This window comes from Salvelinus namaycush, chromosome 31 (genome assembly GCF_016432855.1).
Source record: "Salvelinus namaycush isolate Seneca chromosome 31, SaNama_1.0, whole genome shotgun sequence".
Classification (NCBI taxonomy): Eukaryota; Metazoa; Chordata; class Actinopteri; order Salmoniformes; family Salmonidae; genus Salvelinus; species Salvelinus namaycush.
The window spans coordinates 44,651,524-44,676,037 of record NC_052337.1 but is presented as its reverse complement, the minus strand read 5'-3'; the positions used below and the strand labels follow the sequence as shown (position 1 = coordinate 44,676,037).

At 42.3% G+C, this 24,514-nt stretch overlaps 1 protein-coding gene across 1 annotated transcript; it reads right to left on the bottom strand.

Moving 5' to 3' along the window:
• Positions 1 to 413: 413 nt before the first annotated feature.
• Positions 414 to 19,553, bottom strand: rad23b (RAD23 homolog B, nucleotide excision repair protein). The gene is made up of 10 exons (XM_038970670.1): positions 19,378 to 19,553; positions 18,241 to 18,322; positions 17,826 to 17,905; positions 9,797 to 9,987; positions 8,827 to 8,882; positions 8,425 to 8,552; positions 6,030 to 6,168; positions 5,551 to 5,678; positions 4,761 to 4,943; positions 414 to 1,285 (listed from the first exon to the last, which is right to left on the bottom strand). Exons 1-10 carry the CDS (start codon positions 19,441 to 19,443, stop codon positions 1,172 to 1,174), a joined length of 1,167 nt encoding a protein of 388 aa, XP_038826598.1. The 5' UTR covers positions 19,444 to 19,553; the 3' UTR covers positions 414 to 1,171.
• Between the last annotated feature and the right edge of the window lie 4,961 nt (positions 19,554 to 24,514).

Sequence of the window (24,514 nt, the reverse complement as noted above, 5' to 3'; positions counted from 1 at the left end):
TTAACCTCAACCCTGATGTTGAACACACACCTCAATGGTTTGGAAGAAACCTTCAAAGCGTATGTTGCAGTCTATGCTGCCCCCTGCTGGTCTCAGTATTCTACTTGAGAAGGTGGGGGGGGGGGGGGGTACTGTACAAATTGTGTACAAGTCATTGGCGTATGGGCGCATCTCAATCATCTAAAATGTCATCCTTTTGTAGGCATTTTCAGATGACTGCATACCAAATTGGAGAAGGAATAAATAAATACGTTACTAGTCTTCCACACGATATGAGACGCCGACACAAATGTATCGTCAAATAAGAGCAACAATATTATTTTCCTAGTGTTATTCATGGAGTCAACTGTCAAAAGAGCTGCTTACACCTGCCCTCTTTAAAAGACTAAACAAAAATAATTGGGCAAAATTACTCTGTTGAAACGTTTTATTTCTCTGTAAAAATGACAGTAAATCAAGTTGATAGTAACTGTAAACACAAGGCTACTATGAGCTACGGAAGTCATATACATGCCTTTAGATGTCCGAAAGAACTAGGATACTTTGCTATTTTCAGGCTGCATGAAAACATCAGTACTTCCCATATTTGTACAGTTGCCTTTCTTAATCTGCTGTAGCTCATGCAAGTCGCTTTAAGTTGGTTGGAAGTTTAACAACAAAAATATGAAAATGGCAAAAAATAACAATGTTGCTCGTTTAAAAATATCACTTAAAAACTGCAGTTTTTATTATGTACTGGGATCCCTATACTGGTCAATTGAGACAAAGAAAAACACTATCAAAACAAGAACAATGATGTATATGAATATCCAATAACAAGTGGCCCAATCACATACTCGTATAACTACTCCTCTTATAACTACATTCTGCGATCAACCTTTTAAACCAGTATTCATTTCCTTATGAAAAACAATCATGTTGGTCTTTAGCCAAATGTAAAAAATTAACAAACGGGTAGCACACAGGTGATATCTGATGAACCAAGTAGCTTTTACTCAATTAAGGTGATCAGAGTAACAGCTTTTATTTCACAAAAAAAAGGGTATCATGTATTTGTAGTAAAATTTGGGAAAATGCAAAGGCCATGTTTTATTTATGCTTATCCAATATTGATCAATCAAAAAGTAGAGAGAAAAGAAATGACCGAAATTACTATCATGGCTCTCCCTTTTTAGTCGTCGTCAAAATTCTGTTGTAAAAGGAAGTTAGCGGCCAAGTTCTCGTTCTTCTCACAGGCAAAGTAGGCCTGTATAACAAGTCCTTCAGGGAATCCTAGGGCTTTTAGCTGTAAGACAAAACAGACAAAGTCAATATTGAAATTACATAAACATTCCTGAATAGAGATGACAGGATCGAGATTACATTTCTATTCCCATCAATATGCATTCATTCATGTCATAAACATGCATCTTCAGTTGAAAGCAATTCAGTCTGAAACCAACACGTTTCTATACCCTGTACACTAGTGAGAATTAACCAATATAGGTAGGGATTAATTGAATTTTTTTTCTTCAAAAGAAATACGAAATACATATGCACAAGCATAGTAGCAATTGAAAGGAAACAGTTGAGATTATAGGAAAATTTGACCCGAGCTGAGGACAACAGTTCACCTGACAAGACTGAATCCAAACATTACGCTGTTGATTGTGTTCAATTTACATTGTGTAATTTTCACTGCATTTGTTGATAAAATCTGAAAATACTCTGGATACAGTCAGTGACATAAGAATATTCCTGGAAAAGGTGGGGTAGGTGCAACAGACAAAATACAAGGGTTTGAGTGAGAGGACTAACTGGTGTCTCCAAGTGGCCACACACCTCTAAAAAGTGTGCACAGTTCCTACGTGATTTCAATGCACTTTTATGACTCAAAATCGAGTCAGCTCTCCTAGCTGTGCCGTTGAGGAACTAGAGCAAGCACACTTGTAGCTTTGTTTGGAACACAACCCCACATACCCGCCATCAAACAATTACAACAACTGTTGTTTACACAATCCATGGCACATTATGAATTACAATTAGGGTTGGAGGGAACCCGGTTCCCGAGATTTACCGCACAAAACCACTCCCCTTTCCCGGAATAAATAACTGAGAAACCGGTAAATTATAATTAAGAAATAAGGCCCGAGTGGGTGTGGTATATTTATTTTAAATGTATTTAACTAGGCAAGTCCGTTAAGAACAAATTCTTATTTACAATGACAGACTAGGAACAGTGGGTTAAATGCCTTGTTCAGGGGTAGAACTACAGATTTTTACCTTGTCAGCTCAGGGATTCGATCTTGCAACCTTTCGGTTACTAGTACAACGCTCTAACCACTAGGCTACCTGCCGCCCCAACAGTTAAGGGGTGTTCTTAAGCACGACACAATGCGGCGTGCCAGGACACAGCCCTTAGCCATATACCAAACCCCAAGATGCCTTATTGCTTTTATAAACTGGTTACCAACGTATTTAGAGCAGTAAACCACGGGTTTTGTAATACCCCCGGTATACAGTCTGATATACCACGGCCGTCAGCCAATCAGCATTCAGGGCTCGAACCATCCAGTTTATAAAGTTATCTATTTGAACAGCATGGCGTGAAATGGAACTGTTAAATGATATGCAATGTTCACGGCCGTCTTCTCTACGGCCTCTGCATGATGAATCATCAATGTTCAGGGTGGTGACAGATCGCCCGCCTCATTATGGAGCGCAGTTCACGATGCACGTAGACTTTTTTCTGACAGATAGACCTACATTTGCTGCAGCGTAGTCTATGCTACAGTAATAAAGACCGAATGCACGTCTAGTACACCCATCTCCATCTGGCTTTCAGGGGCCACCAAATTTAATTGTAAAGATTTTTTTTATTGCAGCTGCAGAGTTAAAAACAGCCCATCACGCTAATAACGTATTAAATCTGTGCACGAGCGAGCAGTCTATCAATTCCTTTCAAATTGCATTCACAACACATAATCCTGTTCTAAATTGATATACAGTGCTTTCAGAAAGTATTCCCCTTGACTTTTTCCACATTTTGTTACAGCCTTATTCTAAAATTGAATTTTCCATCATCCATCCATTTTTTTTTTTTATGTTTGCAAATTTACGAAAAAAAAAAAAAAATGAAATCATTTAGATAAATATTCAGACTCTTTACTAGGTACTTTGAAGCACCTTTGGTAGCAATTACAGACCTGAGTCTTCTTGGTATGAAGCTACAAGCTTGGCACACCTTAAGTTGAGGAGTTTCTCCCATTCTTCCCTGCAGATCCTTTCAAGCGTGGTCAGGTTGGATGGGGAGCGTCGCTGTACAGCTATTTTCAGGTCTCTCCAGAGATGTTCGATTGGGTTCAAGTCCAGGCTCTGGCTGGTCCACTCAAGGACATTGAGACTTTTACCAGAGCCACTCCTGCGTTATCTTGGCTGTGTGCTTAGAGTTTGTTGTCCTGTTGGAAGGTGAAGCTTCATCCCATTCTGAGGTCCTGAGCGCTCTGGAGCAGGTTTTCACCAAGGATCTCTCTGTACTTTGCTTCGTTCATTCGAACCCGACTAGTCTCTCAATCCCTGCCACTGAAAAACATCCCCACAGCATGATGCTGCCACCAACATGCTTCACCGCAGGGATGGTGCCAGGTTTCCTCCAGACGTAATGCTTGGCAATCAGGCTAAAGAATTCAATCTTGGGTTTCATCAGACCAGAAAATCTTGTTTCTCATGGTGAGAGAGTCCTTTAGGGGCCTTTTGACAAACTCCAAGTGGGCCGTCATGTGCCATTTACCTAGGAGTGGCTTCCGTCTGGCCACTCTACCATAAAGGCCTGATTGGAGGAGTGCTGCAGAGATGTTTGTCATTCTGGAAGGTTCTCCCATCTCCACAGAGGAGCTCTGTCAGTGACCATCGAGTTGTTTGTCACCTGCCTGACCAAGGCCCTTCTCCCCCGATTGCTCAGTTTGGCAAGCTATAGGAAAAGTCTTGGTGGTTCCAAACTTCTTCCATTTAGAATGATGGAGGACACTGTGTTCTTGGGGGCCTTCAACCCTGCAAAAAAAATAATGTGTACCCTTCCCCAGATCCGTGCCTCGACACGTTCCTGTCTCGGAGCTTTACGGACAATTCCTTCGACCTCATGGCTTGGTTTTTGCTCTGACATGCACGGTCAACTGTGGGACATTATATAGACAGGTGTGTGCCTTTCCAAATCATGTCCAATTGATTGAATTTATCACAGGTGCTCCAATCAAGTTGTAGAAACTTCAAGGATGATCAATGGAAACATGATGCATCGGAGCTCAATATCGAGTCTCATAGCAAAGGGTCTGAATACTTATGCAAATAAGGTTTCCGTTTGAATAAATATAAAGCATTTTCTAAAAACCTGTTTTGTGTGTAGATTGAGGGAAAACATTTTATTTAATCAATTTTAGAACAAGGCTGTATAACATAACAAAATGTGGAAAAACGGAAGGGGGTCTGATAACTTTCCGAATGCACTGTATACGGTATATGTTGTATGTGACCACCATTGTTAGTGACACTTTGTACACCTTGTACTTTTGGTGCATGAGCGCTACTTTTAGAACTATTGGCTAAAATGAATACAAAAGTACTGGAGAATCTCTAGGTTTACTCGAATTATTTGGAAAAAATATATAATATATATATATATTTTTTAAATCTGTAAATGTGCCTGATTTAGCTAACTAGCGAATTTTCAACTGTAGCCACTTATCGACAGTCATCTTGGCTTGTGAGATTCCCTCCTTTCTTACCCTCTCAATGGCCTCCTTCTCCTGGGGTGTGACCTGAATATAGTTCATGCCACTTCCAGCCTCCCCACCGACCCCGACTCCAACACTTCCTCCACCTACTCCTCCTCCTCCTCCTCCCTGACCCCCCTCCTGAGCTGGCTCGTTCAGCATCTGGATGAACTGCTCTTGGTGGCTGCTGATTTGCTGAAATGGAAAAAGACAAACAGGATTGTGTTCATTAGGGCACACTATAGAAAAACAGTTCACAACAGAAAACAGGCCTTTCTTATTAGAAAGTTATTATTACAAATTAATCTGATGTTTTAGATTTAGTCAACGCACCAGTCCAGGCCCCAGTGGTTCCAAGAACCTTTGATACCTACAACATTACAGCTGACCAGAGGTTGGTTTGAGGCTGAACACATTCTGCTTCCCAAATGGCACCTTATTACCTTTATAGTGCATTACTTTTGACCAGAGTTCACATCGGGCTCTAGTCAACAGTAATGCACTATAAAGAGGTAATAGGGTACCATTTGGGACACACAACAGTATCACAGCAGGGGTCTGCTGCTATGCCTTCAGGCTCTGATCTCATCCCTTCAATATGCATGAGAGGACTGGGGAGCTAAATGACACAGACAAATGTATTTGGCAGAAGGACTAGAATTCCATCAATTTCACTGCTCATTGTAGCCAGCTCAACTACAAAATCGTGGAATAATTGTCTATCGTCAAGAGGCCAGAGATTCGGGAGTACATCGGAGACAGAGTGTAAACCGAGGTGTTTGTGTGAGTGTGTTGTCCATACTTGCAGAAGCTGGGGGTTCTCCCTCCCTATCTGCTGTAGTAAGGCAGGGAGCAGAGAGGGGTTCTGCTGGATGATCTGTCTCATCTGGAGGAACTGAGGCTGGTTAACCAGGAACCCCAGAGGGTTGGCTGCAAACACAGGAGTGGGAGAGAGGGGATAGGAGGTCACACCATAGAAGGACAATGGCACTGTTCTATTTCCAATCCACACAGTTGTATTTCCATGTTCTATTTCTACAGGTCCATTTTGTATGTTCTTTGTTCACAAAGTTCCACGTTCTCCTTCCACACAGCAGCACACCAGTGTTCTAAACTCCAGTATGCCAAACCGTTTATGGCATAGAACAATTGATACAGTGCAGCACATAGGGCATCTCTTTATTATTCAAAGGAAAAGACTAGAAAGCCGTCAAATGCTTTTTCTGTGTGTTGTTACACATTATGCATGCATAGAGTGGAGAAGCAGGCACACACACACACCTCCTGTTGCAGCGCTGGCTAGGGAGCCTGTGCTGGCTGGGGTGGTCATACTGCCTGTGTTCAGAGCTGGAGTTCCTCCACCCACAGGGGGCACCACTGGGTCAGCACTCACATGGCCCTCCTCCCCAGCTGGGATCCCCTGAAGAACAACCACAGGAGATACATTAGAGCCGACAGACAGGGTGGAGGAATCTAGCTCCATCATCCCAGCTCTAACGAACACATGGATGAAAACCGTCAAGAGCACAAAAAAAAACACGGGATATTGAGTCAATGACCATGTTAACATGCACACCAATATGCCGTTATTACTCGGAATACTCAACTATTATGCATTTGACTTGACAAACACCATATCCCGTTTACAATAACGCCAAAAAATCTTGTATCCCGGTTATGAGAAACCCGGAAAAGACACACCGATCTGTGGCATGTAAACATCCTATCCCGTTTACGGTTTAATTGCAGTCTGCGCAGGCTCAGTTTTGTATATCGTTGGTGTTGTGTGATGTTCTCATCCGATTCTCAAACAAAGCAGTTCGATCCACCATAACTCCATAATGTATTTTGCTGATACTCCGAACAGGACCGTAAAGCCTACTGGCTACTTTCACCAAAAATGTAGACAACTTCCTGCTTATAATGTCCGACACTTTGTAGGCCGTATTATTATTTCTGACATTTGGTAGGCCATTTGTTTGTCAACTAGCCAATCGTTAGATACATGCAGCTTCAGCTCTGTCATAAATGTTTGCCCCAGAAGACTAAATAAAGTAGTGCTCACCAGAATGTCTTACATTGACAGAATGAATGCATTAGTAATCTAGTTAAACACTGCTGAATTTGTCTTTTAGGGACCAGGGAGAAAATGCAATAACTCCAAAACAGTGGAGAGATTGGTCCTGTGCAAAATGTCCAAAAGTTATCAGTTTGACCGATTTTAAGGAAATGAAAAGCTGCGAAAACAATGAAACACGTTTCTGATAAGACTTCAGTTCGTCTGGGTGCATATTTTATGTGGTTCTTACCGTCTGCTTGCATAAGTGTCAAAGACAACATTACACTAGCATTCACATTTTCGGGGAGACATGCTGAAAAAAAATAAAAAATATCACATTTACATATATAATCAGACCCTTTACTCAGAACTTTGTTGCAGCACCTTCGGCAGCGATTACAGCCTTCTTGGGTATAACGCTACAAGCTTGGCACACCTGTATTTGGAGAGTTTCTCCCATTCTTCTCTGCAGATCCACTCAAGCTCTGTCAGGTTGGCTGGGGAGCGTCGCTGCACAGCTATTTTCACGTCTCTCCAGTTGGAAGGTGAACCGTCGCCGCCAGTCTGAGGTCCTGAGCACTGTGGAGCAGGTTCTCTGGTCTTTTCTCCGTTCATCTTTCCTTCGATACTGACTAGTCTCCCAGTCCCTACCGCTGAAAAACAACCGCACAGCATGATGCTGCCACCACCATGCTTCACCGTAAGGATGGTGCCAGGTTTCCTCCAGACGTGACGCATGGCATTCAGGCCAAAGAATGGTCCTTTATGGGCCTGCCGCCAGCTCTAAGAAGAGTCTTGGTGGTCCCAAACTTCTTTCATTTAAGAATGAGAGGCCACTGTGTTTTTTGGGACCTTCAACGCTACAGAATTTTTTTGGTACACTTCCCCAGATCTGACACAATCCTGTCTCGGAGCTCTATGGATAATTCCATTGACCGCACAGTTTTTTTCTCTGATATGCACTGTCAACTGTGGGACCTTATATAGATAGGGATGTCCAATCAATTGAATTTACCACAGGTGGGACTCCAATCAAGTTGTAGAAACACCAAGGATAATCAATGGAAACAGGATGCACCTGAGCTCAATTTCAAGTCTCATAGCAAAGGGTCTGAATACTTTTGCCAATCTTTTTTTAAATTTTTTATACATTCATTAAAAAAAAACTGTTTTCGCTTTGTCATTATGGGGTATTGTGTTTAGATTAAGATATTTTTTTATTTAATCTATTTAAGAATAAGGCTGTAACTTAATGCGGGAAAAAGTGAAGGGGTCTGAATACTTTCTGCACTGTATATTATGCCACATAAGGTTATAGCCCTACAGTCAGTGTCCATATTTCAGTTACTAGTCCATTTAACCCATATTAACTTAAAATGATGAATATTCTGTTTATTAATGGATACAGGGATACTCGTGAGTGGGATAACAAAAGGTGAACGTAATCAGCTCATCCCAAACAACACCTTAAGTGGAATATGAGCTACTATCCGGAATACTGTGCGCATGAAAACGTGGTCACTGTCATATTATATCACTTTTAGACTAAACCATTCAGAATAAAAAAAAAAGGGGTGTCAGACTGGAGAAGTGGATGGAGTGATGGGAGGTACTTACTGTAAGCAGGTACTCCACAGCTCTATCTGGGTTGTTGAAGCTGGCTCGGAGTGATGCCACCACCTGCTCCCTCTCATAGCCCATCAGCATCATCTCGGTCACCATGTTCTCATACGATTGGCCTGTCACTGAGGAGCAGGGAGAACCAACAACCAATCAGATGCCATTTTGATCCGGGAGACGTGAAAACTTCAGATGACATTCACTAGGATAAACATAGCCCAATGAAAACAGATTGAGAGATCGATCCAAAAGTGAACGGAATAGCCCTATATATATATTTCTACAGGGAAGACAATATTAAGACATGGTTATAGACCTAACTACAAAAGAGAAAGTATGCTTTCAGATTATAATCATTTCACAAAATTGGGGTTAACTCATATCAGGAGGACCATTTACCTAAAGCAGAAGTTGCCTCCTCGAACATGTTCACATTGGCCAAGAGACCAGACGAACTGAAAGAGAAGGAGTACAAAGCTGATGCAAGTACTGTTCCATTTTACCGTGATCTGTTCTCATAAAATACAACCATGAGGAGATAATTATACTATAACCGACACTAGCGAAACCTAAAACATCCCCATTTCCAATGAGAATGCAATCTCAGTTAACGGTTTTGCATGTGGCTACTGTCGAACATGACCCTGGAAACAGCTTCCTATTAATGACCCAGGCCAAATCTAACAGTGGCCACATCCCAAATGGTACCCTACTTCCTATGTGTAGTTCAATCATTTAGAGAGGGGGGGGGGGGGGGGGGGGGGGGGTTGTGCACTATAGGCAGTAGGGCTCTGGTCAAAGAGTGAACTATATAGGGAACAAGACCAGTGCCTGTGAACAAAACATTAGGGGCACCTTCCCAATATTCACTTGCACCCCCTTTTGTCCTCAGAACAGCCTCAATTTGTCTGGGCAAGGTGTCGAAAGACATCCACAGGGACGCTGTTGACTCAAATGCTTCCCACAATTGTGTCAAGTTGCCTGGAACATCCTTTTGTTGGTGGACCATTCTTGACACACAGAAAATTGAGCATGAAAAACCCAGCTGCGTTGCAGTTCTTGACACATTCAAACGCCAGGCACTTACTACCCGTTCAAAGGCACTTCAATCTTTTGTCTTGCCTATTCATCCTCAATGGCACACATGCACAATCCATGTCTCAATTGAGTCAATGCTTAAAAATAATGATTTAACATGTCTCCTCCCCTTGATCTACACCGATTCAAGTGGATTTAACCAGTGACATCAATATGGGATCATAGTTTTCCCCTGGACAGTCTCATGGAAAGAGTTCATCCGTTTCGTACACTCAGTGTATACGGAATAGGTTTGCAATTTGAGAGCCATTGACTGCCGACCCAGCCCTACCTGGTTGGAGTTGATGCTGGGGCTGAGGTGTTGGAGGGCCTCTCCTCAGCTGGTTTGTCCTCTGGTTTGCCCTCCTCAGGTGGGTTATCTGAGCCTGACAAGGCAGCAGCGGGTACTGTGGGGACTGTAGTGATGGAGGTGGTGGTCGTGGTAGCACTGGAAGGCTGGGCAGCTGCTGGGGCTGCTTTAGGCTACATAGAGAAAAAGGGAATGTCCAGTGCTCAAAGTTTAACTTAACAGCATATTTTACTTAAAAACATAGGCCTATAGGTGATACAGTAAAAATTATTTTAGCAACATAGCTTGTCAGGTAAGAAGCATGTGATCGAATTTAGGCTACAGACATGGACACATTGAATACCGATTGGCAGTAATAATTACCATTTTAGGCCACTATCACTTTGTGGTAGCAAACAAAATAGCAAGCCATCTTTAAAAAAGGCAATTCCACCACTTTAACTAATGAAAATTATCTCCAGCACAATACCAGTCTCTACATGTGAAAACGGCACATTTCTACATTGTAGAAAAATTATAAAGTTAGAAGGTTCTACCCGATGACATCAAAAGTTCAAACGGATTTGCACGGTGAAGTGGGGAGCAAGAAAATACGAAATACTATCCGACTAGAAACGTGTTGTAGGTTTTGAAAAATCACAGTTTAAAACTTTAAATCCTACCCTGTGATATCACAGATTATTTTTATTAGGACCTTTTGTTTATATATGTTTTTAACTACAGATCATAGAAAGGCTCCGTTTCCACATTTGTAGACACTAGTTTGGTGCAGAGATGAATACGGAGGCTGAAAAGTGGCAGAATTGCCCCTCAACTCCCAGGTTGCTCATTTTGATGAGTAACATTTTTCCATCTGAAGATTTAAAAGAACAGGTTGCACAATATATTTCCACAAATCTATCATCGTGGATTGATGACAATCAAAACCATTTAACTTATTTATGCAAATGTTGATTTGAAAAAAAAGTTGCAAAAATACATGTATCAAAAAGTAATATACCAACAATACATTGTGGCTTTGACATTCAGAGAGGAACGGCCTGGTGGTGGCGGCAACGCACTGTTTACCGGCATGCATGTTTGGTCAAGAGGGGAAGAAAGTCTTACTGGGTCAGGGGAACCCCTCGTGCTTCAGTCATATGAGGGCCTCACTTTGTCCCGAACGATTACACTGGCTACCGACAGTGGAAGAGTGTATTCGCCATGAAGCTGTAACCGGTTCTGTGCCCACAGTCAATGTAGGCTCCAAGTCCACTGACACCATCGGTGTTACAGCGACATGGCGGGTGGCTTCGGTGATGGATGTGAATCGGCTAAGAAGGTACTAAAGGGCCCAAAGAGTTGTCATGTTATGTTGTTGGTAGATGATAAAAACAAAGTCAGCTATCTAAGTGCACCGAGCCATGCAAAACGAACTGGCCCACTCACACAGTTCTGGCATGGTGTTCGGGGATGGAATACGCTAGCTACAATAACTCAAATCAACAGAATACTACATGTTTTGCAGAAATGAATGGTCGAAATATCATAATCGGATGTCATTGTTAATTTTCAAGGTCCTTATTTTTGCTGAACTGCCTGATCTTTATTGGCCGATATAGGATATCAATGGTAGCCAATGTTCCCTACATTTTTCCCCTCACTGAGCAGATTTCAGGTCTGCTGAGCACAAACTGGATATGAACAAATGTAAAATGTGCTCATCACTACATGTAACTCTGCTTTGATCTCAAAACAAAAGCATCTACTCATGTAAACCATTCCAGGTGAACCTGGTTGAGAGAATGCCAAAAGTGTGCAAAGCTGTCATCAAGGCAACGGGTGGCTACTTTGAAGTATCTCAAATATAAAATATATTTAGATTTGTTTAACCCTTAAAAACATTTTTTTTTAATGGTTACTGAAATAACAGTTATGTTTAGGTTTGACGTCTTCGCTGTTCTACAATGTAGAAAATAGTAAAAATAAAGAAATAATGAGTAGGTGTACCAGTCAAAAGTTGACACCTACTCATTAGTTCTTTATTTTTACCAACTCATCCCAAACCATCTCAATTGGATAGAAGTCAGGTGTTTTTGGAGGCCAGGTGATCTGATGCAGCACTCCATATCTTGGTCAAATAGCCCTTACACAGCCTGAAGGTGTGTTGGGTCATTGTCCTGTTGAAAAACAAATGATAGCGCAAACCACATGGGATGGCGCATCGCTGCAGAATGCTGTGGTAGACATGCTGGTTAAGTGTGCCTTGAATTCAAAATAAACCAGACAGGAGATCATCCGTTCACATACTCTGCGTCTCACAAAGACACGGCGGTTGGAACCCAAAATCTCAAATTTGGACTCATCAGACCAACTGACAGATTTCCATCGGCCTAATGTAAATTGCTTGTGTTTCTCGGCCCAAGCAAGTCGCTTCTTATTGGTGTCCTCCTGTAGTGGTTTCTTCGCAGCAATTCGACCATGAAGGCCTGATTCTCGCAGTCTCCTCTGAACAGTTGATGTTGAGATGTGTCTGGTACTTGAACTCTGTGAAGCATTTATTTGGCTGGAATCTGAGGTGCAGTTAACTAATGAACTCATCCTCTGCAGCAGAGGTAACTCTGGGTCTTCCTTTCCTGTGGCGGTCCTCATGAGAGCCAGTTATCATAGTGCTTGATGGTTTTTGCAACTGCACTTGAAGAAACGTTCAAAAGTTCTGGACATTTTTGTTATTGACTGACCATGTCTTAAAATAATGATACTATCATTTCTCTTTGCTTACTTGAGCTTTTCTTGCCATAATATGGACTTGGTCTTTTACCAAATAGGGCTATCTTCTGTATACCGCCCCTACCTTGTCGCAACACAACTGAATGGCTCAAACGCATTAAGGAAAGAAATTCCACAAATTAACTTAAGGGACACCTGTCAATTGAAATGCATTCCAGGTAACTACTTCATGAAGCTGGTTGAGACAATGCCAAGAGTGTGCAAAGCGCATCAAGGCAAAGGCTGGTTACTTTGAAGAATCTCAAATATATTTTGATTCGTTTAACACTTTTTTGGTTACTACATGATTCCATGTGTGTTATTTCATAGTTTTGATGTCTTCACTATAATTCTACAATGTAGAAAATACCAAAAAATTAAAAAAACACTTAAATGAGTAGGTGTGTCCAAACTTTTGACTGGTACTGTAGGCATACTGCAGCGCTGATTGGTTATGGTGCGTCGGTCTGTGTAGAGTACGGGCTTGAGTGGTGCCTGTCAATGCAATAGAATCCTACTCCGATGCATTCTGCCTACAACAAAATCTCTTGCATAGTTAGTCTGCAAAACTAAGTCTTGCATAGTTTGTTTTGTTACGTTGCATTGAAAGTAGCTAATATTACGTTGATTCGATCACAATTCCCACAGTAAAGGGAAACGTTAAAGGTTTTAACGGGGAAAACTCTAGAAAGTTGAATGAAGTTCAATCTCGTGCAAGCTGATATTTCTTCTGCGTGGCAGTCCCTGGGATGGAACATTGATGGTAGCCAATGTGTGTTAGCCATTATCGGAATTTACTGCTGCTATTAGTAGCACTCAGGTTAGCATGTGGCTAGCTAGAACTACCATCTGCCAACAGAGTTTGTCGTCAGTTTGGTTACAGACATTCAATGTCTACGATGCTAAAGGTTGATCTTGATTTTGTGTAACAGTGCGAGAAATGCTGATGTGCTGAACTGCTAATAAATGCTGTGTTTCAAGGCTACTAGCGGTTAGACGGTAGGAGTCAGAGTAGGTGAGAGGAGTGAGGAGCAGAACGTGCCCACTTTGACTGGAGCGCCGAGCGAGACTCCCAAAGGCCGGAAGGTCGGCCTTCTCGACCACTCAAATAGCGCTCACTTCATGAGCTCAGGGAATGCTAAGCCCAGCATGCATTTGTAGTTTATTTTCATAAAGAAACTGAAAACACACAGGTACAAAAATCAAGGTGACTTAAAAAGATGAGGAACCAAGAGCGGGAGTGCGGTGATGTAATGTCCACAACTAAAGAATCAATGGAATCTGAAAAGGCCAGTCTGCTGAAAGCATGATGGTCTACATACTACATGCACATCCTAAAAGGAAGGAACAAGATAGGTAGCTAAATTGTCAATGTAGCGCATATTCCAACTTAAGGAGTTTTCCGTTTTGATTGGGTTATTTTGCCTAAAAACCTTTATACCTACCTATAGATGTATATTATAATAATAAAATGCATCCCTGCCCTGAGTGACAAGAGTGGCCAAAAGTGTGTTTAGCATCCCCAGTGGCTCTGCAAGCACGGAGAGGATATTCTCCGCTGCTGGCCTGCTCTCCAGGCACCATCGCATGAGCCTGAAGCCATAGACTGGCCAAACTCATGTTTCTAAAAATGAATTCAAAAAGGCACTGTTGACTGAGCCTAATAAGGAATTTTTTGTTTAATTTGTATTGAATTCTAAGTCATAGCCTACATGCGCAATTTATAGACTAATGATTTAAAACAACAAAGCGTTTAAAATTCTAAGCGCTTAATGTCCCTCACTCCCTACCAGCCTAGGGTGTCGCACTCGCAAATGCATTTTAATCTTTGGCAATTTGAATGCAGAGATTCAGTTATGAAAACCTGAGGCCCATTGTCGTGCCATTCATCCACCTCATGTTTCAGCATGATAATGCACAGCCCCATGTAGCAAGGACCTATACACAATTTCTGGATGAGAAAATGTCCCAGTTCCATGGCCTGCATACTCAGACAAGTCAACAATTGAGCATGTTTGGGATGCTCTGGATGAACATGTACGACAGCGTGTTCCAATTCGCGCCAATATCCAGAAACTTCGCACAGCCATTGAAGAGGAGTGAGACAACATTCCACAGGCCACAATCAACAGCCTGATCAACTCTATGTGAAGGAGATGTGTCGCAATGCATGAGGCAAATGGTGGTCACACCAGATACTGACTGGTTTTCTGATCCATGCCCCTACCTGTTAAGGTATACAGTGTCTTCAGAATGTTTTCAGACCCCTTGACTTTTTCCACATTTTGTTACGTTACAGCTTTATTCTACAATTGATTTTTTTTTAAATTAAAGTTCCCTCATCAATATATACACACACACAATACCCCATAATGACAAAGCAAAAACAGGCTGACCTTTATGCTAATTTATAAAAATAAAAACTGAAATTTACATAAGTATTCAGACCCTTTACACGGTACTTTGTTGAAGCACCTTGGCAGCGACTGCAGCCTTTAGTTATCTTGGGTATGACGGTACAAGCCTGGCACACCTGTATCTGGGGAGTTTCTCCCATTCTTCTCTGCAGATCCTCTCAAGATGTCAGGTTGGATGGGAAGCGTCGCTGCACAGCCATTTTCAGGTCTCTCCAAAAATGTTCTATAGGGTTCAAGTCCGGGCTCTAGCTGGGCCACTCAAGGACATTGAGACTTGTACTGAAGCCACAGCTGTGTTGTCTTGGCTGTGTGCTTAGGGTTGTTGTCCTGTTGAAAGGTGAACCTTTGCCCCCGTCTGAGGTCCTGAGCAGGTTTTTGTCAAGGATCTCTGTACTTTGCTATATTCATCTTTCCCTCGATCCTGACTAGTGCCAGTCCCTCAGTCCCTGCCGCTGAAAAACATCACCATACTTCACCGTAGGGATGATGCCAGTTTCCTCCAGACGTGACGCTTGGCATTTAGGCCAGAGTTCAATCTTGGTTTTATCAGACCAGATAATCTAATTTCTCATGGTCTGAGAGTCCTTTAGGTGCCTTTTGGCCAACTCCAAGCGTGCTGTTGTGCCTTTTACAGACAGTTGTGTGCCTTTCCAAATCAAGCTCAATCAATTGAATTTACCACAGGTGGACTCCAATCAAGTTTTAGAAACATCTAAAGGATGATCAGTGGAAACAGGATGCACCTGAGCTCAATTTCGAGTCTCATAGCAAAGGGTCTGAATACTTATGTAAATAAGGTATTTCTTTTTAATACATTTGCTAAAAATTCAAAACCTGTTTTTTGCTTTCTCACTATGGGGTATAGCTGAGTATTATTATTATTTTTTTTAATTTACTTTAGAATAAGGCTATAACGTAACAAAATGTGGAAAAAGTCATGGGATCCAAATACTTTCCGAAGGAACTGTATGTGACCAACAGACACATATCTGTATTCCCAGAGATGTGGAATCCATAGATTAGGGTCTAATGAATTTATTTCAATGGACTGATTTCCTTATTTGAACTGTAACTCCGTAAAATCCTTGAAAGCGTGTCATGTTGCATTTGTATTTTTGTTCAGTGTAGATACCTAGCACTAGAAGATGTCCACTGTATTATTAGGTCAAATCTTGGCCAGATAGGGGAAATACTGTTGTCCTTGCTAAAGTTTCTGCTTACTGATCTGAGTCTGCAGCAATACTCAACAATGATGGTGCTGGAAAGACAACTTTTGGTAGGCGTTGATGTCGATTGATCCCTTTCATAACTGAAAATGCAGCAAAATGTTGGTTCAACGATATTTTCTATCTAGAGCTTTGTTGTCAAATAATGATCATGGCTATTCCGTGCCAGTACAGTAGTGTGAAGAAGCTAGCTAGCTAATCAGATGGGTGGCTTTCAGACCACAGACATCAGAAATAACAAGGTCAAAGGTGCATATAGTCATAGCTTATTACAAGTAAATAGTAAAGCAACATTTTATACAAATGAAACAAACCAATGGCGCAATCAACTAGCAAACAACGTAGCTAGTTAAACTAGCTAGCTGCCAATGTGGCTTGAAAACAAGTAATCCATAGTAGCTATAACACTTGCATAAATATTTACAACTAAATAGCAAAAGTGACATATTACTTTATATCTAGAATTATATATTAGCAAGCTAACTATGTCTTACTGTTTCAGCAGAAAAATATCTTGGTCGGTTTTGAATCCCTTAGCAATGGAGCTAGCCCTCTCCAGTTTGTAAGCACAAATCCGAGGTTCACTCTCGTCTTGGCCCAGGCTCTTTTGTTTTCCCTTTTTTGCCTGTTGGCTCTACAAAGTTCCAGGTTACTTTGGGTTATAGGGACATGTCATTTTCTCCCCATATCTGCAATATATCTCAACTAGCGAAGTGTGGACATAGACGTCCCATTTCTCTTCAGTTTCAGAGATTCTCAATAGCTTACTCCTCCTTGTGTCGTCTCCTTCTCAAAACCCATTGGTGGAGAAGGTCAGAGGGGCGGGACCTCTGACTTTTTCATCCAATGGGTTTTGAGAAGGAGACGACGCTAGGAGTATGCAATTTAGATCTTCCACCTGTCTCAGTCAATGAACTTGTGGCGGAAACCCGTCATTCATTACACACAGCGTTAAATCTGGTGGGAAAAACCGACCTGACAGGGAAATCGAATACAAGCGATTCAGGTAGGCTGGAGGCACAATATTGTTACTGTTGAATCACATTGGATGACCACTACCGACTTGGAGCTTTTGAACAAAGAAAATATAGAAAGATTAGCATACTGCAGCTTTAAAAAGATTAAAGATTCTACCATCCCATACACAGGAATATTTCAAGGCCACAACCTCTTGTCAATTATCACTATAGACATTCAAACTGTGCAGAAGGCACATATTGTAGCTCCGCGGTGAGACACTCCATTACATGAACTGTTGCTACACCTGTGAGCATAGGGAGCGGAGATGTAACAGATTGCAATCCACTCCGCACAGTGGGACTTAATCTGCATTCTGTCTTCTTAGTGATATTGAGGTGCATGTGACAGGTCTGGGAAAATATTGCTTCAAGGTGAACACACACAGTCAAGCTACACACACGTCCAATGACATGTAAAGTTAATTAAGTCCATCTGCCATTATAAGTGGTTGTCACAGTGTGTGTGTGTGTGTGTGTGTGTGTGTGTCATGTTTATGATGGATTTGAAAATAGTGAAGCCTATGTTATGTATTCAGAGGTCTCCACCCCAATGAAGGGCATTTCATTTCATGGACAAATCACAACATTTCTAATCCCTTACCTTTGCCACCATGACGACCACAAAGTTCTTCTCATCAATCTTATACTCCTTGAGGGCTGTGTCATCATTTAGGATTTTCCCTTCAAGCAACAAACATGAAGACATTAATTTATCAACCGACAATTTCACAATAACCCTGACATTCTTTGCCATGGAAATTGCCAGAAACCTATCCCCATCACCTATAAGGTTAATTCATAGTGGTGAAGAAACATTAACATGCCACATAGACAGATTGAACACTATTGCTGCAATCGGCATTCCCGTAACATAATTACATGAAAACATTGAGATGCCACAGGACAAGCCAACACAGACATGCAATTATATTGTGACAGCGCAACGACTTAAGCATTTTCATCCGTCCTCAAACTGCCAAAACAGAGAGCAGGGGAATAAAAGACTGAAACTGTACCTGCATATATCAACTTCTGTCCAGCAACCGGAAAACCATCTTTTCCCTTCTCATTCTCAATTTTTTCCTTTAAGGTTTTTACCTGTAAAGAGAGAGAAGACGACAGACAAAAATCATAAAGAGAACGAAGTCCATTGCGAGAAGCATATGATATGTCTCAGTTTACTGGTTAAATGGCTGATGATTAGGCTAAAAGAGATCGCTAAGAAACCAATTAAACATTCAAAGTCTGGTGCCCGAGTTCTCTGAGGTCTTATAATACTAGTACTTGGCAACTAACTACACCCTGTCTAAAATAAAAACAGTTTATGATTGACAACTTCTCAGAATTCTGGGTCACGCCAATAGGCCACTGTCAATGACTCGGGCTGAGGAGAGGTCTCTGCACTAACGTTAGATAACGACGTTCGCTAACGTTAGCTAACATTCGCCTCGCTAATAACAATCAAATGCCAACAGTATCTAGCTACCTACGGGGGTGTCAAACGTAGTTAGATCGATACAGTAACGTTATATGGATCAATTATCTGGATTATCTACATTTAGCTAGGTTAGCTAATAAACTATCCAACTGCTTCATAAAACACGTGAGGCAGCAGCTGTTTAGCTAGCTAGCTAACGTTAGAATACATAGCTAGCTAGTTAGCTAACGTTAGGGAGTTAGCTAACTACGCTAAACTCGAAAGTTGTCGTTTTGAATAAATATATATCGTTAAAGCGCATTGTGGCTATCCATGGCAAAAGTTATTGAATTAGCCATTGCTAGTTAGCTAACAATTAGTTGGCGTTGAGAAACTTGAGACAACTAGATAGCTAACTACCAACACTTAACCAGCTAATGCTAGCATTAGTCAGCTACCGCGTACACTACCACTACCAGTTTTTGCCAACATAAAATCCTAATAGGTGTATTTGCAGTAACGAACAACCTACTTTGTTCAGTAACGTTACTAAGAAACTTACCAACGTTATCTAGTTACTTGACTGGGGACTTAATCATGTTGAAGTTGCTTTGCTAACGTTAGCCAGCCATGTCAAACTAGCTAAGAATGCAAGTTAGCTTAGCTTGTTAGCCAACGCAACGGTAAGTTAGACGAAGTCCTCCACCCCTTCAACAACTGCATGGTTTCAACTCACCGTCTCCTCTGCGTCTATGTCGATTTTAAATGTCTGCTGTTGGAGAGTTTTCAATGTTATCTGCATTTTGGCGGCGAGCAATTTAGCTTAGGTTTCTTAACTTGTTTCACCCCGTACTCTTTCCGAAGGTGTAGTTAGATTTGATGCTATTTTTCGCTAGCTCGTCACAGGCTGCTGCTCTGGTATTATGCCGCCACCTACTGTGTGGGGTGAAAACTGGCGAACTTTAACGCAGAAAAATCACGGTGAAATAGGGAAAGGGTGAAGAAAAAAATCGAACATACACAAAAATCTATGTACTCCTTTATTCAGATTAAAATGTATACGCAGAGCCCTACAGGCTCTGGGGTCTGAGGTGAGGGAAGATCATCTGACCTTTTTCCCTGCAAAATGTTGGTTGTGAAGCCCTGGAGATCCATTAAACATTTTAGCCACATTCACAATTATATCCAGTTTCTTTGATTTCTAATTTGTTTGGCCAGTACAGTTTATCACCTACGCAATCAAATCTACCGCCTTCACTGTCTGTATTTCTGGATTAACAAGATGTTCTGCAGGCTGACATTTTTTTTACCTTTATTTAACTAGGCAAGTCAGTTAAGAACAAATTCTTATTTACAATGACGGCCTAGCGGGGAACTGCCTTGTTCAGGGGCTGCCTTGTCAGCTCTGGGATTCAATCCAGGTACCTTTCGGTTACTGGCCCAATGCTCTTACCACTAGGCTACCTGCCGCCCAAAATTGCACTGCCTCCACATAGGAGACCTGCTGGACAGCCCTGATTCTTGCTATTTCGACCTCCTTCACACTTACAGGGCCCTACTAAACTCGGGAACGTGGTTCCCACCACAATTGCATCATCGTGTATCCACTGACTCTTCAACAACATATTTATTCCGTCTGCACACACCTGCCACGTCGGCAAACTTTTTGTAATTACGACATTGCAACGGCATGTTTAAAAAAGCTTTCACTGCGTATCTCATATACCCCAGCTTTTCATGTTTCGGGAGAAACTCTTCATCAAATAGCAATAACACGGGTAGGTTTTCCTTCTTCCTTCCATCCACCATAAAGTTCAAGCGACGTGCCTCCACTACTCCCGGACCTGGTACGTGGTGATTATGACATTGAGCCTCAATTTCCACCGAGACGCCAGAGATGACACCTTTTGCCGGTGCCCTGCTCAGAAAGTCAAAGCTTTCCACTTCATACTCCCATAATTTCCCCAGCCACAATGCACTTTCCTTTTGTTCTTATGAAAAAATAAATCAACACCATAACACTCCTGGTAATGCTGGCCGACTCCACCTTTCCCAATGCGTCCTCCATCTGTGCAACAGCAATTGGGTCTCCCAAAAATGCATCCTTATCGATGAATCGAACTCTAACAAGGAATGAGGCAACATAGTACTGGACACAGATGTCAGTTCAATGTCTAGTTTTGATTTACATCTGGTTCAGTTGCCATATAAAGTTAATTCAACGTGACCCCAAAAAAAGTACGAAGTCACTGGATTTAGGTTAGAAGTTGGGTGAAAATAAGACTTTCCCTTGCATTGATGACTTTTTGCAAATCCAATCAGTTTCTATGTTGATTCAACGTCATCACATTGAACTTGTTTGTTCAAATGACGTGGAGACAACGTTGATGCAACCAGTTCTTTCCCAGTGGGATTAGACGGAGGCTCATCTTTATTTGCAACTTTATCCCTTTTTCTCAATTTTCCAGTCAGTCTTCAACTCACTTCCATCAACTCTACTGAACGCTCCATAAGACTCAAACAACAAATCCACTTCTGCCATTTGCTGTCATCAGAGGCTGTCCATCACCATTATGCTTTTGCCTTTTCAGCGCTAACCATAAACAAACCTTTACACAAAAAGACGATTAGGCATACGTCAACTCGGGATGCGAGTGTGACGTACACGAGACCTGAGAAAAGTAGTTTTCATCCATCCATCCATCCATCCATCCATCCATCCATCCATCCATCCATCCATCCATCCATCCATTCATTCATTCATTGGTAGCAGTGCATCACAGAAGCAGATCATCATCATCGGCGCATCAATCATCATTTCCCTGCTGTTCGTGACTTTGATTTTAAGCTGATTTAACGGTGCTATTTTCTCTGATTTTTTAAAAACCATTCTAGTTTCATTATTGCACTATATTATATACGTTTTTAAAAGTTGTAACTTTTAGGCTGCGCTACCCTCGTTCCTGTATCCAGATCTACCTTCCTTATGCACCTCCCAAATAGGCCTATTAATAGGCTACAGGTTATGACCGCATTATCTACCAAGAGAATTCTCTTCGATTATAATCACAATCGCGTATATCCCCCCCTCAAGCAGACACATCGACGGCCCTGAAAGAACTTCATTGGACTCTATGTAAACTGGAAACCACATATTGTAGCTGGGGATTTTAACAAGGCTAATCTGAAAACAAGGCTCCCTAAATTTTATCAGCATATCGAATGGGCTGGCAAAACACTGGATCATTGTTACTCTAACTTCCGCGACGCATACAAAGCCCTCCCCCGCCCTCCTTTCGGAAAATCTGACCACGACTCCATTTTGTTGCTCCCAGCCTATAGACAGAAACTAAAACAGGAAACGCCCGTGCTCAGGTCTGTTCAACGCTGGTCCGACCAATCGGATTCCACGCTTCAAGATTGCTTCGATCACGTGGACTGGGATATGTTCCGCATAGCGTCGGACAATAACATTGATGAGTAATTCGGTGAGCGAGTTTATTAGCAAGTGCATCGGTGATGTTCTACCCACAGCGACTATTAAAACCTTTCCCAACCAGAAACCGTGGATTGATGGCAACATTCGCGCAAAACTGAAAGCGCGAACCACTGCTTTTAATCAGGGCATGGTGACCGGAAACATGACCGAATACAAACAGTGTAGCTATTCTCTCCGCAAGGCAATCAAACAAGCTAACCGTCAGTATAGAGACAAAGTAGAGTTGCAATTCAACGGCTCAGACACGAGAGGTATGTGGCAGGGTCTACAGTCAATCACGGACTACAAAAAGAAAACAAGCCCCGTCGCGGACCACGATGTCTTGCTCCCAGACAAACTAAACAACTTCTTTGCTCGCTTTGAGGACAATACAGTGCCACCGACACGGCCCGCTACCAAAACATGCGGGCTCTCCTTCACTGCAGCCAACGCGAGTAAAACATTTAAACGTGTTAACCCTCGCAAGGCTGCCGGCCCAGACGGCATCCTTAGCCGCTTTCCTCAGAGCATGCGCAGACCAGCTGGCTGGTGTGTTTACAGACATATTCAATCAATCCTTATGTCAGTCTGCTGTTCCCACATGCTTCAAGAGGGCCACTATTGTTCCTGTTCCCAAGAAAGCTAAGGTAACTGAGCTAAATGACTATCGCCCCGTAGCACTCACTTCCGTCATCATGAAGTGCTTTGAGAGACTAGTCAAGGACCATATCACCTCCACCCTACCTGACACACTAGACCCACTCCAATTTGCTTACCGCCCCAATAGGTCCACAGATGATGCAATCGCAATCACACTGCACACTGCCCTAACCCATCTGGACAAGAGGAATACCTATGTAAGAATGCTGTTCATCGACTACAGCTAAGCATTTAACACCATAGTACCCTCCAAACTCGTCATCAACTGGGTCCTAGACTTCCTGACGGGCCGCCCCCAGGTGGTGAGGGTAGGAAACAACATCTCCACCCCGCTGATCTTTAACACTGGGGCCCCACAAGGGTGAGTTCTCAGCCCTCTCCTGTACTCCCTGTTCACCCATGACTGTGTGGCCATGCACGCCTCCAACTCAATCATCAAGTTTGCAGACGACACTACAGTGGTAGGCTTGATTAGCAACAACGACGAGACGGCCTACAGGGAGGAGGTGAGGGCCCTCGGAGTGTGGTGTCAGGAAAATAACCTCACACTCAATGTCAACAAAACAAAGGAGATGATCGTGGACTTCAGGAAACAGCAGAGGGAGCACCCCCCTATCCACATCGATGGGACAGTAGTGGAGGAGGTGGAAAGATTTAAGTTCTTCAGAGTACACATCACAGACAAACTGAAATGGTCCCCCTGTATCACCGCCTGGGCTGTATCACCGCCTGGGCTGTATCACCGCCTGGTACGGCAACTGCTCCGCCCACAACCGTAAGACTCTCCAGCGGGTAGTGAGGTCTGCACAACGCATCACCGGGGGCAAACTACCTGCCCTCCAGGACGCCTACACCACCCGATGTCACAAGAAGGCCAAAAAGATCATCAAGAACAGCAACCACCCAAGCCACTGCTTGTTCACCCCGCCATCATCCAGAAGGCGAGGTCAGTACAGGTGCATCAAAGCTGGGACCGAGAGACTGAAAAACAGCTTCTATCTCAAGGCCATCAGACTGTTAAACAGCCATCACTAACATTGAGTGGCTGCTGCCCACATACTGACTCAAATCTCTAGCCTCTTTAATAAAAAATTGGATGTAATAAATGCATCACTAGCCACTTTAAACAATGCCACTTTATATAATGTTTACATACCCTACATTACTCATCTCATATGTATATAATGTACTCTATACCATCTACTGCATCTTGCCAATGCCGTTCGGCCATCGCTCATCCATATATTTTTATCTACATATTCTTTTTCATTCCTTTTACACGTGTGTGTATAAGGTGTTGTGAAATTGTTAGATTACTTGTTAGATATTAATGCATGGTCGGGAACTAGAAGCACAAGCATTTCGCTACACTCGCATTAACATCTGCTAACCATGTGTATGTGACAAATACAATTTGATTTGATTTGACCCAGCTAACAATTCTAGGGAGAGAGAATGTTTTTGTAATGTTAACCGTAGTGTTCACCAGACGTTTGAGTGTCCAAATAAAAAAATGATAAGAGATGCAGTATATAATATTACAGTTAAGCAGTCTAACAAAGTAAGGCATATGGGCTGTTGTAGAATCTGTCAGTCCAAGTAGGGGGAAGGTTCAGTTTGTGACTGGATCAAGTGTAGATCTGCCACTGACCTAGCCCCTTGTCTGAGGTATTTTTTCAGGCGTTAGAGTTAGGAGAACATTCTCTGAAAGTCAAACAGAACAGGTTTGCTGTGT